Here is a 14,728-nt window from a genome sequence, read left to right on the forward strand (position 1 = left end):
GCGTTTAGTCCCAATACCCCATACTTGTGTTTAGAATGGTCATGTGGCAATTTGCACTTATATCACTTTTGACAGAGACATGGTAGAAGCAAATATGTGAAAAAGTTAACCATGGAAATGACAGTTTATGGAGGAAATTGGGGCCAGAAGAAAAAGACAACAGATTAAAATTTTAGCTGTAAGTAGAATTTTTTTTAAATAAGAGAAGGTAATTGAATTATGTGTTATAAATGGTGGTTATTACATAGAAGCTATCAAATGTGTACTTATTGTGCCCTAATATTATGGATGGTGCCTTCATATTCCATTTCTAGAATTGTTGCTAGTTACCAAATTTAAAAATCTACCACAATCATGAAAAAATCCACATATATGTTTAGAAATGGTGCGTTATTTTTCCATATAACTGTGTGGCTCTGGAAAAATAAATATGTATAGGCCCTTTAAAAGCAGGCTATGTCAATAGGCAGGCTCTGAAACTTACAGTAGTACTAAGGAAATGCATGGAAAAGTATTCTATGACTAAAGTTAAGTGTTTGAAACAAATTTAGAAATAACTCACTTTTAATTTAGAATCACAGAATGATAGAATGATTGGCCTTTAACTTCACCAAGTTGAGAAGTAGGTAGAAAGAGTGTTAAGTTTTCTCTTAAAAAATACACTCATACTGAGCCTCTCTCTAATGCTGATAATAAACTGGCCAACCTGATGATAAACTCATTGAGTTGCTATTCCATGTCTGTTTATTAAGGAGTGAAACGTAGAGAGCTCAGTCAAAAATTAAACCAAAACTTGGAAAGGCAAGCCCTACCTTTCTTCTGCTAGGAGGAAAACTGAAGTCAGCATGAAGTAATAAAAGAACACATAGATATTTTACCATTCACTAGCCTCTGTCTTTCCACCTTTAACTGGGGAAATTACACTAACCAGAGAAGGTTGCAAGATTTAAATTGAATAACAGACATAAAACACTCAGCTCATATAGGGATGCAATAAGTATTAGTTTTCTTCTCTCTTCCAAACTATAATCTACTTTGAAGCTTACTGGCTTGATTGTAGAAATTGGAGATTCATAATGATTATACAGAATAACAGGCATGGTTTAGAGGTAGAAAAACAAAACATAATGATTTTTATGAGAGTTTATTCCTTTTTTTTTTTTTTTTTTTTGGTGGCAGAGAGACAGACTCCTGCATGCACCTGACTGGGATCCACCCAACAAGCTGTCTGGGGCGTTGCTCCATTACAACTGGAGCCATTCTAGTGCCTGAGGCGGAGGCCATGGAGCCATCCTTAGCGCCCAAGCCAACTTTGCTCCAATGGAGCCTTGTTTGCGGGAGGGGAAGGAGAGATAAAGAGAAAAGAGAAGGGAAAGGGTGGAGAAGCAGATGGGTGCTTCTGCTGTGTGCCCTGGTTGGGCATGGAACCCAGGCCTTCCACACATTGGGCTGACGCTCCACCACTGAGCCAGTTGACCAGGGGAGAGTTTAGTCTTAATGCATAATCATTTTTGTGCTATTTCTAGTGCAGATAAAACTTCACGATCATGTTCTTCTCTGAGTTGATTCTTCACAAAAAAATATATCAATGATCTCTTCAAGCTGACAAGCTATTTTACCAATAGGCAGTTTACATCATAATTAATAATCTGGATTCAGGAGCCAGACAGAATTGTATTATTTTTCTTATCACAGTAGTCCCTCCTTATCTGAGGTTTTGCTTTCAGTAGTTTCAGTTATCTGTGGTCCACTGTGGCCCAAAGAAATTAAATGGAAAACTCCAGATATAAACAATTCATAAGCTTTAAATTGTGTACTGGTCTGAGTAGTGTGATGAACTCTCATTCTATCACACCCCAGATGTGAACCATCCCTCTGTCCAGCGCATCCACATGGTATATGCTGCCTACACGTTAGTCACCTTGTAGCCATCTCAATTAGCAGATGGACTGTCATGGTTTTACAGTGTTTGTGTTCAAATAACCCTTATTTTACCTAATAATGCCCCAAAGTGGAAGAGTGGTGATGCTGGCAAGTTGGATATGCCAAAGGTAAGCTGTAAAGTGAAAAGGTGAAATTCTCGACTTAATAAGAAAGGAAAAAGAGAAATCATATGCTGAGGTTGCTAAAACCTATGGTAAGAGGAAATCTTTTGTCCATGAAACTGTAAAGAAGGAAAAAAAAATTGTGCTAGTTTTGCTGTCATACTTCAAACTGCAAACGTTATGGCCACAGTGCATGACAAGTGCTTAATTAAAATGGAAAGGGCATTAAATTTGTAAGCGGAAGACATGAACAAAAAAATATATATTTATAGGCATCCACTGGGGGGCTTGAAACATCATATTCCCTTCAGATAAGAAAGGCTACTACTATGTGTGATACTAAGATACTATTAATTCATTTGTAAAATGAGAATAATAGTTAAACAGCTGAATTTTTAAACAAGAATCAAATAATGTGTTGGATATTATATTTAGCACAATGTAAACTCAATATGTGGCATAACAATACTAATGTTTAACAAAATATTGTAGTTGTCAAATCTAACCCGTCTGAAGAAGAATCCTGAGTCTACCTGTGCAGCCATAATTATCCTAATCTATAAGGATAGATTTCATCTCTCCCATTTCTTCTCTTTAACTTATGCTCCAGAGTAAAATTTTATGGCGCTCCAACTCCGACCTACCAAGAATAGCCAGTACCATGCTGTCTTTGAGAACTTCCATGGACCCCGAGCAGACAAAGTAGATGGCTTGCAAAGCATCTCCTTGTCGCAGCAGATACTCCCCCGGAGCACAGAAGGAGGTTTTAATGTGTAGGGACAGAGATCTGAGGCAGCCCCGGCTGGCACACTCAAAGAGGGACAACTGTAAGATTTCCTTGTTCAAGTGCATAGTGATGTCAGAACGCAGCTCATCCGGGAAGTCTTTCAGAAGCTGTCAATAAAAGAGGAAAGTGGAAATCAAATTGGGGCCAGTCTTCTCTAATTTGTTTACTTTGCAATACCACAGGGATGTTCCTCCCAATTTTTGACTAACCAGAGTACAGAAGAGGAAATATCTGAATGTTTAGTCCTGAAAAGATTTTTCAATGACTTGACCCCAGGTATATGTTACTGAATAATAAGCTGATTTGATGTCTGGAGAAATTGAATACATTAATAAAAGATGCTAGAATGAAATATAATCCTCATGTGACTTGCTTCTCAGAAAGACTCAACTCAGTGCAAAAGATATGGAATGTGGACCCTCAGTGTTTTCTCCAGTGTCACAATTAAATGAAGAGAGGAGAAACCAAATAATCATATGAGAGATGTTGGTTACTGGTTTGGATGGGGAGTTGATGGAATGATTGCTTGATTTATATGATTTTCCCCCTACATTGGTGGTCTAGGGCAGTGGTCCCCAACCTTTTTTGGGCCATGAACCGGTTTAATGTCAGAAAATATTTTCACGGACCAGCCTTTAGGGTGGGACGGATAAATGTATCACGTGACCGAGACAAGCGTCAAGAGTGAGTCTTGACGGATGTAACAGAGGGAATCTGGTCATTTTTAAAAAATAAAACATTGTTCAGACTTAAATATAAATAAAACAAATAATGTAAGTTATTTATTCTTTCTCTGTGGACTGGTACCAAATGGCCCACAGACCACTACCGGTCTGCGGCCCGGGGGTTGAGGACCACTAGTCTAGGGTGTTTCTGGAAGTTCACAGCTAACACCTTTGCTGGAAAACATTCTTTTTTACTTTGTCGGTTTTAAATGCAAACTTTCACTTGATTAATCTAATACAAGGTGGAGTAAAAGCAGGTTTCCAGTTGTGAGTCCTGTGAGAAACACAGAGTTTTTTCTTATATTATTATAATTTATTAATTGTTGTATTATTTTCCATGTGAAAAACTGTACACCTGCTTTTGTCCCCACCTTGTATCCCAAGATTACACCACTCAACTGCCATTAGAATTGGTTCCTTCCCAAGCAGGTTAGAAAAGAATGACAATAAGTCCACCTGACTGGCCAAAGTAGCAGGCTACTGTAAATCATTGGTCAATCCCAAGGGGCATCACAGAAACACAAGCCAAGGCAAATGGAAGATGAACTGGGTTTGTAGAGGGTTTAAAAAATAAAGAGATAAAGAAGTTGGCAGGTGTGTTCTTCATTTCTAAGACCTACATAAGAACACCTCCCTTTTTACCTTAGACTATGTGCTTTCTGCCTGAAAATGTCAACATGAAAAATGAACCTTACCTCATTTGAATCTATTCCATTGTTGACGGACCAGGTTGTTTGGAAATATTCGAGCATCCTCTGCTTGAGCGGCTGGGGCAGGTGATGGACACGTATGAAGTCCTTCAGATCCTTAGTTCTAGTGTGGTAGAGGGACCACCTGGAGTACATCCTCTGAATGATCGCCGTCACATTTCCAAACACCAGGGCGTGCATCAAGGCTGAAGAGAACAGCACAACATATAACGGGGCAGAAATGTGGTGGAGGAGCTCACACCTTGAGTCTGTATTCACCGTCTCCTTACGTTCAACTAGAGCAGAATATGCTTATGTGGCCATGCTGACCCAGCTCTTTTGATACAAACATTTTGGTGTGGTTCCTTTTTCTCAGGGTGCATCCCAATACAGTCATTTTGATTCCGTCGGGCTTGATCAGAGTAAAAATTGTTTTTAAAAATAATAATATGCAAAATAGAACCCTTTGGCCCACATTTAATCTGTTAGCTGCGGTTCCTTTATTATATCAGTTAGCTGACGAACTTTTATTTTATACTTTAGACACATCTGTATGATTTTAATAATTATGTATAGTTTAATAGCTATGATGAAAGTTTCAGTCGTTCATACAGTTAGCCAGAAAGTTACAGTTTGATAGTTATTTTTCTTGTAATAACAAATACATTTCAAACATAAGTCTGTTATAACCTGTTAACCTTTATGGAAATATTAGTTTCTTCCCCAAAGTGGTAATTTAAAATTAGTTTTAGGCTATGAAATATAGCATTTATGTTACTAAAGGTATTGAGAAAGTTGTTAGAAATAGATTGAGTATTTCCTGAACCCACTAAAGCTGAGAGGAGTAGAGCTCTAACCTGTTTCAACCCCTCTTCTATTCCAATCACTTTAGTTTTAAGGGAGATAACAGAAAATCAGATAATTTGAGAAATGAATGAAGTTGCAGAGAAAAACAGGAGTTCTTTTTGGTCATCGCTGCCATGCTGGGAGGAGCTGGCTGCTACCTGCACACGTGACTCATATTTTGATGAGGTTTCTGCATCAGGTAGTATTTAATTCCCACTTGCTCTCTAAGTCTCCCCCTTCCTGAAACCACTACCAGAGGGTAATGAGACAGAAGGACTTTGTTCCCCAGACTATGAGGGTGGATGGGGGTGGGGGGGTGGGTTTTCTACTGTAAAGAAGTAGAGAGAATAGATGGGCTTTACTTTTAGGAGTGGCCTGTGGTGGGCAGTGGCCAGACATCTTGAAGTCACAAGAGGTGTGACTGGGTTTTGCATTAAGTAATCATTAGCTGAGTATGGAATGGCCTATGCAGACGGCCGCAGAAAGCCCAAGAAGACCGTGGGCCACTTTGGGCTGAGAAACTGGGAGATGGTGTACTTACACTTATGAGTAGAACAGTTCTCAGTGATACTCAGGTTTTAGCCCTTATCCCCATCCTGGGATGGGATTGGCAATGAGGTAAGAAGCTCAGGGGCTGGGTGAAATAATTGATTTTAGAAGTTTTTGGTAACATACAAAAGCATAAAACAAAAACAAAAACCTCCAAATTATGTATGGAATCATATAGTTCTTAGGTTTTTCTGATTTACTTATTTCACTCAGTATAATGTTATCAAGGTCATAGATGGGACATAAAAATGAGACTCAGAGACATGGACAAGAATGTGATAGTAACCAGGAAGGGTGGGGGGAGAAGGAGAAGGAGGGCTGGTGGGAGGGGAGGGGCACAAAGAAAACCAGATAGAAGGTGACGGAAGACAGTTTGACTTTGGGTGAGGGGTGTGCAACATAATCAAATGTCAAAATAATCTGGAGATGTTTTCTCTGAATATATGTACCCTGATTTATCAATGTCACCCCATTAAAATTAATAATAATAAAAAAAGAATCTATCTTAAGTGAAAAAAAAAACACTCCAAATTAAAAACTGAGTAGTTTGTCTATTAGGATCTCTCAATTGTCCCTATACCCAAATCTCAATGTTCAAGAGCTATATTAAAAAGTTTCTTAGCATCAAAATGGACATACTAGTGCAAATGTGTCACCATGTTATTACATCTCTTACTGAATATCGCAGGATAGCACCAAGTTGAACTCCATTTTCCATACATTTACTAGAAAGTAGTAACTACTGGCATGCTAATTTTAATTAAATCTCACACTGGAATTTAAATTCTTTATCAGGTTACGTATTAGCATTTCTCTATGGAAAATATGGTCACCAGGCCTATAAAGGCACCCAATAATAAGAAAGGCCTCAATCTTTTGGAAAAGTTACTAGGATAGAGTTAGACTTAGGGTTGCATACAGGAGGAAATAAAATGTTGCAGAGAAAATACACTCCAGAGTCAGTTACCTTCAGATTTGAATCCTGACTTTGATACTTTCTAATTGTGAACTTGGCAAGACACATAACTCACATAGGGACTTAGTTCCCTTATATGTAAATAGGTTTAGTAGTCTCTTACTCACAGGGCTACTTTTGTTTTAAAAGGTGAAAATGGTGAAAGGAATAAAAAAGTACAAATTGCAAGTTATAAAAACAGTTTCAAGGATGTAAAGTACAGTGTAGGGAATATAGTCAATATTACTGTAATAATTATGTATGGTGCCAAGGGGGTACTGGACTTATTGGGGTGATCACTTTGTAAGTTATATAAATGTCTAACCACTATGTCATATACTTGAAACTAATAAAATATTGAATGTCAACTGTAATTAATTAAAAAATAAATTTAAAAAAGTTTTTAAAAAAGATTATTTATTGATTAACTCTAGAGAGAGGAGAGAGACAGACAGACAGAGAGAGAGAGAGAGAGGAGGAGGAGCAGCAGCGAGAGGCAGTTGCTTCCCCTATGTGCCTTGACCTGGCAAGCCTGGGGTTTTGAACTGGCGACTTCAGCATTTCAGGCCGATGCTTTATTTACTATGCCATCACAGCTAAAAAAGTTAATATTCATGTAACGTGCCTGATATTTTTGTGAAAAACAGTGGGCAATTAATTTATGTTAATTTTTTCCCATGAGAGTGAAAAGGGTTACAATGAATTTTTAACATGCTCAATGAAGTAAAATTTAGGGAAAAAAATTCAGATTTAAGGTTTTCCAGCAATCTCTTAAAGAACTATGAATGGTTTTTGGTGGAAATAACTTCTTAATGAAAGAAATTCAAGAAATATTAATAAGTGACTGCTTTTTGCAAGTATATGTAAGTATATATTCTTCCTAAAATTTCAAAGATGAAATATCTTCAAACAGACCAAAAATGCCCCAAGAATGTATATTGTTTAACAAAATACTGTTGAATTGTTTTTGGTAAATTACAAATAGAGTTTTATTCTTCTGTATGGTTTTAGAAGCTCAAGGGTTTTGATGCTTAAATATTTTATTTGGAAAAAGAGACTTCTATTTATGATAAACAGTAAGGAGAAGAACTGATCTGTTCTAAGTCAAAGAAATCAAGCGCCAATTTCAGGCTCCATTAATATACTTATGGGCTCAGTATTTGGGAGGCCTGCCATCTGTAAAAATATGTAATTGTCTTTTATGGAGATTAAACTGAATACCGAGAATAATTTTATTTCATTTATTTTAACACTGCTTTCCTTAATTATGTGTATGATTTTAACTTTGCTTCGCTTAATTATAATGTGTGTAAAGCACTTAAAGTAAGAGAAGTAATATGTTCAGATCATTTAGCATCTTAATTGTACACTATCAATAAAATGAATTACTCGATTAATTGTAGCATTTGTAAGTGTTGTTGGTAAGTATAGTCTACATCTGAGTCACCATAATTTCAGTTTCCTTTCAACAGAGAAATATACTTCTAATTTAAGTAGTTAAAAAATAAAACGCTAGCTCTCATACGTTTTTCAGTTTCCAAAGTTATTATTGCCTCTCTGTCACTGGTTATCATTTTCACATCCACAAAGAGAATGCGTAAGTGTCAGGCCACATCATTCCATCTGCTGTGAAAGTTTGACTCAGGAACTTCTGTATCCAGGTCAGTTTAGAAGTTATTTTCCTTTGACTCCTGGTATATTTGATGCATATAATTCTTAAAGTAGCATGGTAGGCATGCAGCTGAGTCTGTGGGAGGATCTTTTTTCTTTGTGTAGGAGTTTTATATAAAATGTGTTTTTGTAAAATCTCATCTTAATATCAGGTCTTTGAAGGAACCTCAATAATTGGGAAGAAGAAAGTCAACAGATGTACACTGCTATAGGAATGCCTGACTCTCTCTTCTTCCCTGTCCCCCTTCTGCTTCCCCTTCCCCCTTTTCTTCCCTTCTTCTCCCTCCCCCTTCTCTCCCCACATGTCAGTATGTGGGGCAATATTGCTCTCCTGCTGTATAAATCATTGCTGATTTCTTCTTATATTTTCCCCTCTTCACAAATTATTTTTTGAAGCTGAGAAAGATAATAGCGAGAAAAGCCTGGCAGACAAGAGGTCCAAGTCAACAGCTCCAATAATGAAACAAACAGATACTAGCTTGATATTACTCATTGAAAAGGACACAACATCAATCCTGTGGTATCCTGACAGAAATGCATAACCTGGATTCATTTATGAGAAAACATAAGACGAACTCAAACTGAAGGACCTTCTGCAAAATAACTAGCTTGTAATCTTCAACAGTGTCCAGGTCATGGAAGTCAAGGGAAGACTTAGGAGACTGATAAATTAGTGGCCCCTAAACTTGATGACACACCTGCTAGATGTAGGGAAAACATAGTCAGAAAAACAAATTGATTTTCTAGATTAAAGAGACATGGTAATTCAATGCAGTTCAGGGAACTGGATTGAACTGGAAGTGAGAGACTAGCTATAAAGGTGAAATTTAAAATAACTGGTGAAATCTGATAGATTAGATGAGGAATTGGCAAACTATGCATCACTCTTGTTGCTGATTTTTTTTAGTCAAATACTTTGCAGTGCCTCTGGAGTCTACGTAGGTACTTACTTTCTGCTGGTATAAAAGGAGACCAGAGTTTAGGCTTTGAGTAATCTTAGCTGCCCTCTTTTTCTCTCCCACCTACTCATTTCCCTGGAATTTTCCACTCCTTGCTACGTATACTGGGTGATGGGTGGCAGATGGTAGAGAAAACAGAGCGATAACAATTTTCTAAACGATGAATTTAAATGGCAGTGTAAAGAGATCTTAAAAACAGCCTAAATTTGTGAACACCATAACCCATATGGGCCCAATAAACTTATGTCAGAATAGCATATACAGGATGAGCGGACCTAAGGAAAACCTTGACTGTTAAGAGTTTCACTCTGCCATTTTCATGGGAACAATGCTTCATATAAACAAGTCATGTCCTTAATGGTGAGTGCTCTTCACTAAGGAGCTTTATCTAACCTTGGAGGTTGAATTGATGGTCCTATCCATTGGGATTAACTCTTTAGGTGACTATTAGGCAAACATTACTAAGTATAATAAAAGAACTTTTAAAGACATGGAAAAATGTTTTTAATATATTTTGTTTGGTGGTAAAAATGATAGGTTTGTTTGATGTAATATTTTACTAAATAGAGGCATATATGTATAAAAAGACTATCTTTGGGTGATGAATTATGTCATTTTATTTTATTTGTTTATTTTTTTTTTAGGTGAGAGGAGGGGAGATAGTGAGGCAGATTTCTGCACGCACCTTGACTAGGATCTACCCAGCACCCTATCACTGATGCTTGAGTACCAAGCTATTTTTTTGTGCCTGAGACAGATGTGCTTCAACAGAACTATCCTCAGTGCCTGGGGCAACAGTCAAACCAATTGAGTCACTGGCTGCAGAAGGGGAAGAGGGAGTGGGGGAGAAGCAGATGGTCACTTCTGTGTGCCCTGAATGGAATTGAACTGGGACATCCATATGCTGGGCTGATGCTCTATCCAGGAGTCAATGGCCAGGGCCTCTATTTTATATTTTGTGTTACTAACAAGTCTTTTAAAAAATGTACATTATAAAAAGGAAAAATTTAAATGGAAAAAGAAAGAACCTTGTCTCCCTAAGTATCTATTTCCAGTGCTAAACTGTGAACTTCTAGAAGGAAAGTATCATGTCTCAGTTGTCTTTCTTGCCCCAACATCCAACAGAATCCCTGGTATAAGGTAAGTGTGCCGTATATATTTATGAAACTAAAATAAACTTCTGGTGGTTTGATAATTTCCTTAAGAAGTTTTATAACCATAAATTATAGCTTAGAAAATTTGTCGTGAAGAGTGCAGCCCCAAACCCATCCCTTTACTGTCATCTGACCCTTCCAAAAACAATTTTTAAAAAATTATTTATTTTAATTGTATTATGATAATTACGAATATTTTAGACAGTATGATTTTACCTCTACTGTTTGACTTATTTTTAGACAACACCTAAAAACAATCTGACATGAAAGGTGAGAACTCACTGCTACCCACCTTCTTATCTCACATTTGATAGTTATATTATTTAGCTCACCTATTATAATTTTACAAGGTAAAATTAATATCAAAGAAATACATTGAGCAAATTTGACAAATACCAATTGTTTAGCTCAGTGAGATTTCTCAAAGTGAACAGACCTATGGAATAACCCTCCACCCCAGATAAATAAACAGGACACTATGAACATTATGGGGCTTCCTCTGTGTCCCCTTCACAACCACTAACCAATCTCCTCACGAAAGATAACCACAGTTAAGGATTATATTGCAATCAGGAAGCTTTGCCTACTTTTGAACTTTCTCTAAATAAAAATACAATATGTTTGTGTGTGTGTGTTTGTCTGGCTTCCCTGCTCAGCATTGAGTTTGTAAGATTCATCCTTGTGGTTGCAGATATAATAGTTTATTCTCATTACTGTACAGGTGGGGCAAAAGTAGGTTGACAGTTGTGAGTATGCAAAACAGTTTACTATTGTATTATTTATTAATTATCATATTATTTTCTAAATGAACAACTGCAATCCTATTTTTGTCCCACCCTATAAAATACTCATGATTATGTAGAACACTTTTTTTATATGGTTATTGTCTATTTGGGTATGAATTTCTGTTTTTTTTTTTATTTTTTTATCACAAAATCTTTTATTGAAAGTTATACTTTGAACATTATTTCATAATTTACTTATATACTTCCCTAATAATGGACACTTCCAGTCTAGAGTCTTATAATAATGCATCTGAGGGTATCTATGTATATCTCTTTCTGTTGGATATATACTCAGAAGTGAAATGATTGTGTTGCAGAAAACAGGTATATTTGACTTTAGATATCGACAAAACTTTTGTACCCATCAACAGTATAGGAGGAGTCAAGATGTTCCATATCCTCTCAAACATTTAGGGTTGTCAGTGTTTTTAAGTTACCATTCTGGTGAATGTAAATGTTATCTAATTTTGATCTTAATTTGCATGTCCCTCATGAATGTGTAGAGCCCCTTTTATATGATTACTGTCTATTTGGGTATGGAATTCTATTTTTGTTTTTTACCCCAAGAAAGTTTTACTGCAAGTTATTTTTTGAATATATAAATGTGTGTGGACATAATTATGCTCATTTGTGCGTGCATTATTTTAAGCTAGGAAAGTGCATACCAGAATCTTACCAATGTTTTGATCACAGTGAATGCAGGTTATGAGAAATTTTTCCTTCTTGCTCAATTAAAATTTTTTTTCTATCATAAACATGTACAAATTTTTCTAATTTAAAATTTTTTATCCATTTTTTTTAAGAGACAGAGAGAGAGTCAGAGAGAGGGATAGATAGGGACAGACAGGAACAGAGAGAGGTGAGAAGCATCAATCCTTAGTTTTTCGTTGCAACACCTTAGTTTTCATTGATTGCTTTCTCATATGTGCCTTGACCGTGGAGCTTCACTACAGCAGACTGAGTAACCCCTTGCTTGAGCCAGTGACCTTGGGTCCAAGCTGGTGAGCTTTGCTCAAACCAGATGAGCCCACGCTCAAGCTAGCGACCTTGGGGTCTTGAACCTGGGGCATCCGCATCCCAGTACGACGTTCTACCCACTGCGCCACCACCAGGTCAGGCATTCCTTATCAAATTTTTTTTTTGTATTTTTCTGAAGCTGGAAACGGGGAGAGACAGTCAGACAGACTCCCGCATGCGCCCCACCGGGATCCACCCGGCACGCCCACCAGGGGCAACGCTCTGCCCACCAGGGGGCGATGCTCTGCCCCTCCGGGGCGTCGCTCTGCCGCGACCAGAGCCACTCTAGCGCCTGGGGCAGAGGCCAAGGAGCCATCCCCAGCGCCCGGGCCATCTTTGCTCCAATGGAGCCTTGGCTGTGGGAGGGGAAGAGAGACAGAGAGGAAGGGGGGGGGGTGGAGAAGCAAATGGGCGCTTCTCCTATGTGCCCTGGCTGGGAATCGAACCCGGGTCCCCCGCACGCCAGGCAGACGGTCTACTGCTGAGCCAACCGGCCAGGGCCCCTTATTAATTTTTAAATAGTGTGTTTTCTCTTCTGTCTGGGAAGTTCATCAACTGCTTCAATTTAAGAATAGGAAATAATGATTGAGTTCACATTTATTTTGTAATTCCATTTCACTTGTTTTAGCGAACACTTGATTCTTTCCCAGTGTGGATATATTAAAAATACTAATTAGGGCTCCCCCCCCTTCAAATTACTCTGTCTTTAAAATCTAAAGTATATGAGCTTCTCTTGAATTTTTGTAAATTAGTATAATTCACTTCAGTTTGATTCAGATTGATCTGGTAAAGTTTCAGAGTAGAACAAACAAAATCCTAGATATCATTTCATAGAACAAAAACACAAATCTTCACAGGTTAATATTTTGCTGCCAACAAAGGCTTTCAAATGTTTTTTTAAATCCCAGCTTTTCTTTAGTTATTTATGTAATTTCAATTAATAAATTTTGCAAAGCCTTTTCTAGATAGCTACAAAAGTGAAATTCTATTTTTAAAGTGCTTAAAAATATTTTTATGCATTTTGGGGTTTGCTTTTTTCTTATTGATTTATTAAATTTCTTTATATATGATAGGTAAAGTCCTTTGTCAGATGTTTGCAAATATCTTTTCCTATCCAGAGGCTTGCCTCTTCACACTCTTAATAATGTCTTTTGATAAATACAAGTTCAATTTATCAATCTTTCTTTTACTATTAGGGCTTTTAGTGTCATGTTTCAGCAACCTTTGTCAAATACAGTCATAAAAATATTCTTATATATTTTCTTTCAGAAGCTTTATTATTTTCTCTTTTACACTTAGATCAAAATGATCTAGAATGAATTTGAATGTGCAGTTTATAGAGTTTAACATAAATTTGACCCAGTAACATTTATTGAGATTATCATCATTTCCCTTTTGCATTACAGTGTTATCTGTGTTAGAAATCATGTGATCATAATATGTGAGTGGGCCTGTTTCTGCACTATCTTGTAGTTCATTGGCCTACTTATTCACTCCTGAGCCAAGAACATACTTTGTCAATTACTGTAACTTTGTAATACATCTTGATATCTGTAATACAAATCCTCCAAGTTTGTTCTTATTTGACTACTTTTAGATCTGCATTTGTACTAATTTTTAGAAACAGCCTGTCATTGTTCAAACACACACACACACACATATGCAAATATGTATTTTCTGGGGTCTTTATTGAGATTACATTGAATCTTTAGATTAATTTGGGTACAACTGGTATCTTATTGAATCTTAAAACCATCACCGTTGCATATGCTTTCATTATGTTAAACCATTTATAAATTTTTCACTCATATATTTTTAGCTTTCAATGTAGAATTGCACATTTTAAAAATTGATTTCTACTTTGATGTTTTTATAATATTTTTCATATTTTATTTTATGATCACTAATTATGCCATTCCCAAGTGAGCATTAGCTCTGCACCAGGATAATTTGCTCAATAAACATTTAACAATTGACAAAGTGATGTTATCTAATTATTTCCCACATCTTTAGGCCTTGTGACCAGTTTAGCTTTTATTTTCAGTGAACAGCAGGGAATACTTTATCCCTGAACAGTTTATGATTCAGAGCCACTCACAATATAGTAGGTTGATCAAGAGAATAAGTGTAAGAGAATAAGTGTAATGATCTAACAGACTCTTCTAATGTCAAATTAGTAGGTTAAGCCTTAAATATTAGAGCATTTCCCAAAATTTCCATCAGGATTAGAAAGAACATGGGCAAATATTAAATAAGTATAAACTGTGTTTATTTGAAAAATGTTTGTCATCTTGCTAGGCTGAATGATGGGCCATGAAGAACAGCAATTATACGACATAGTACTGGGTATAAAACAGCCACCACAGGGTCTGGTACATGGTAGCTCTCCAGAAAATGAGAATCCCTTTTCTCTGCACCCTGGGCTGTTATTGCTCTCCAGCAGCTGAGAGCCTGCTACAATTGCTGCAGTACCAACAGGTTACTTCAGCAACTTGGCCACAAGTGTTGCCTTTCCAAGAAACTCTTCCGATCCCTGGCCCTCATCT

The 14,728-nt window shown here is 36.9% G+C and overlaps 1 protein-coding gene across 1 annotated transcript in view; it reads right to left on the minus strand.

Annotated features, from left to right (window-relative positions):
- KCNH8 (potassium voltage-gated channel subfamily H member 8) overlaps nt 1-14,728 on the minus strand; it is a 366,401-nt gene that overhangs the window by 69,121 nt on the left and 282,552 nt on the right. Inside the window, exons 9-10 of the mRNA XM_066244875.1 lie at nt 4,253-4,452; nt 2,690-2,939 (exon numbers count right to left, since the gene is read on the minus strand). Of these exons, the coding sequence (XP_066100972.1) occupies nt 2,690-2,939; nt 4,253-4,452 (450 nt within the window). The remainder of the gene's footprint in view (nt 1-2,689; nt 2,940-4,252; nt 4,453-14,728) is intronic.

This window comes from Saccopteryx bilineata, chromosome 10 (assembly GCF_036850765.1).
Source record: "Saccopteryx bilineata isolate mSacBil1 chromosome 10, mSacBil1_pri_phased_curated, whole genome shotgun sequence".
Lineage (NCBI taxonomy): Eukaryota > Metazoa > Chordata > Mammalia > Chiroptera > Emballonuridae > Saccopteryx > Saccopteryx bilineata.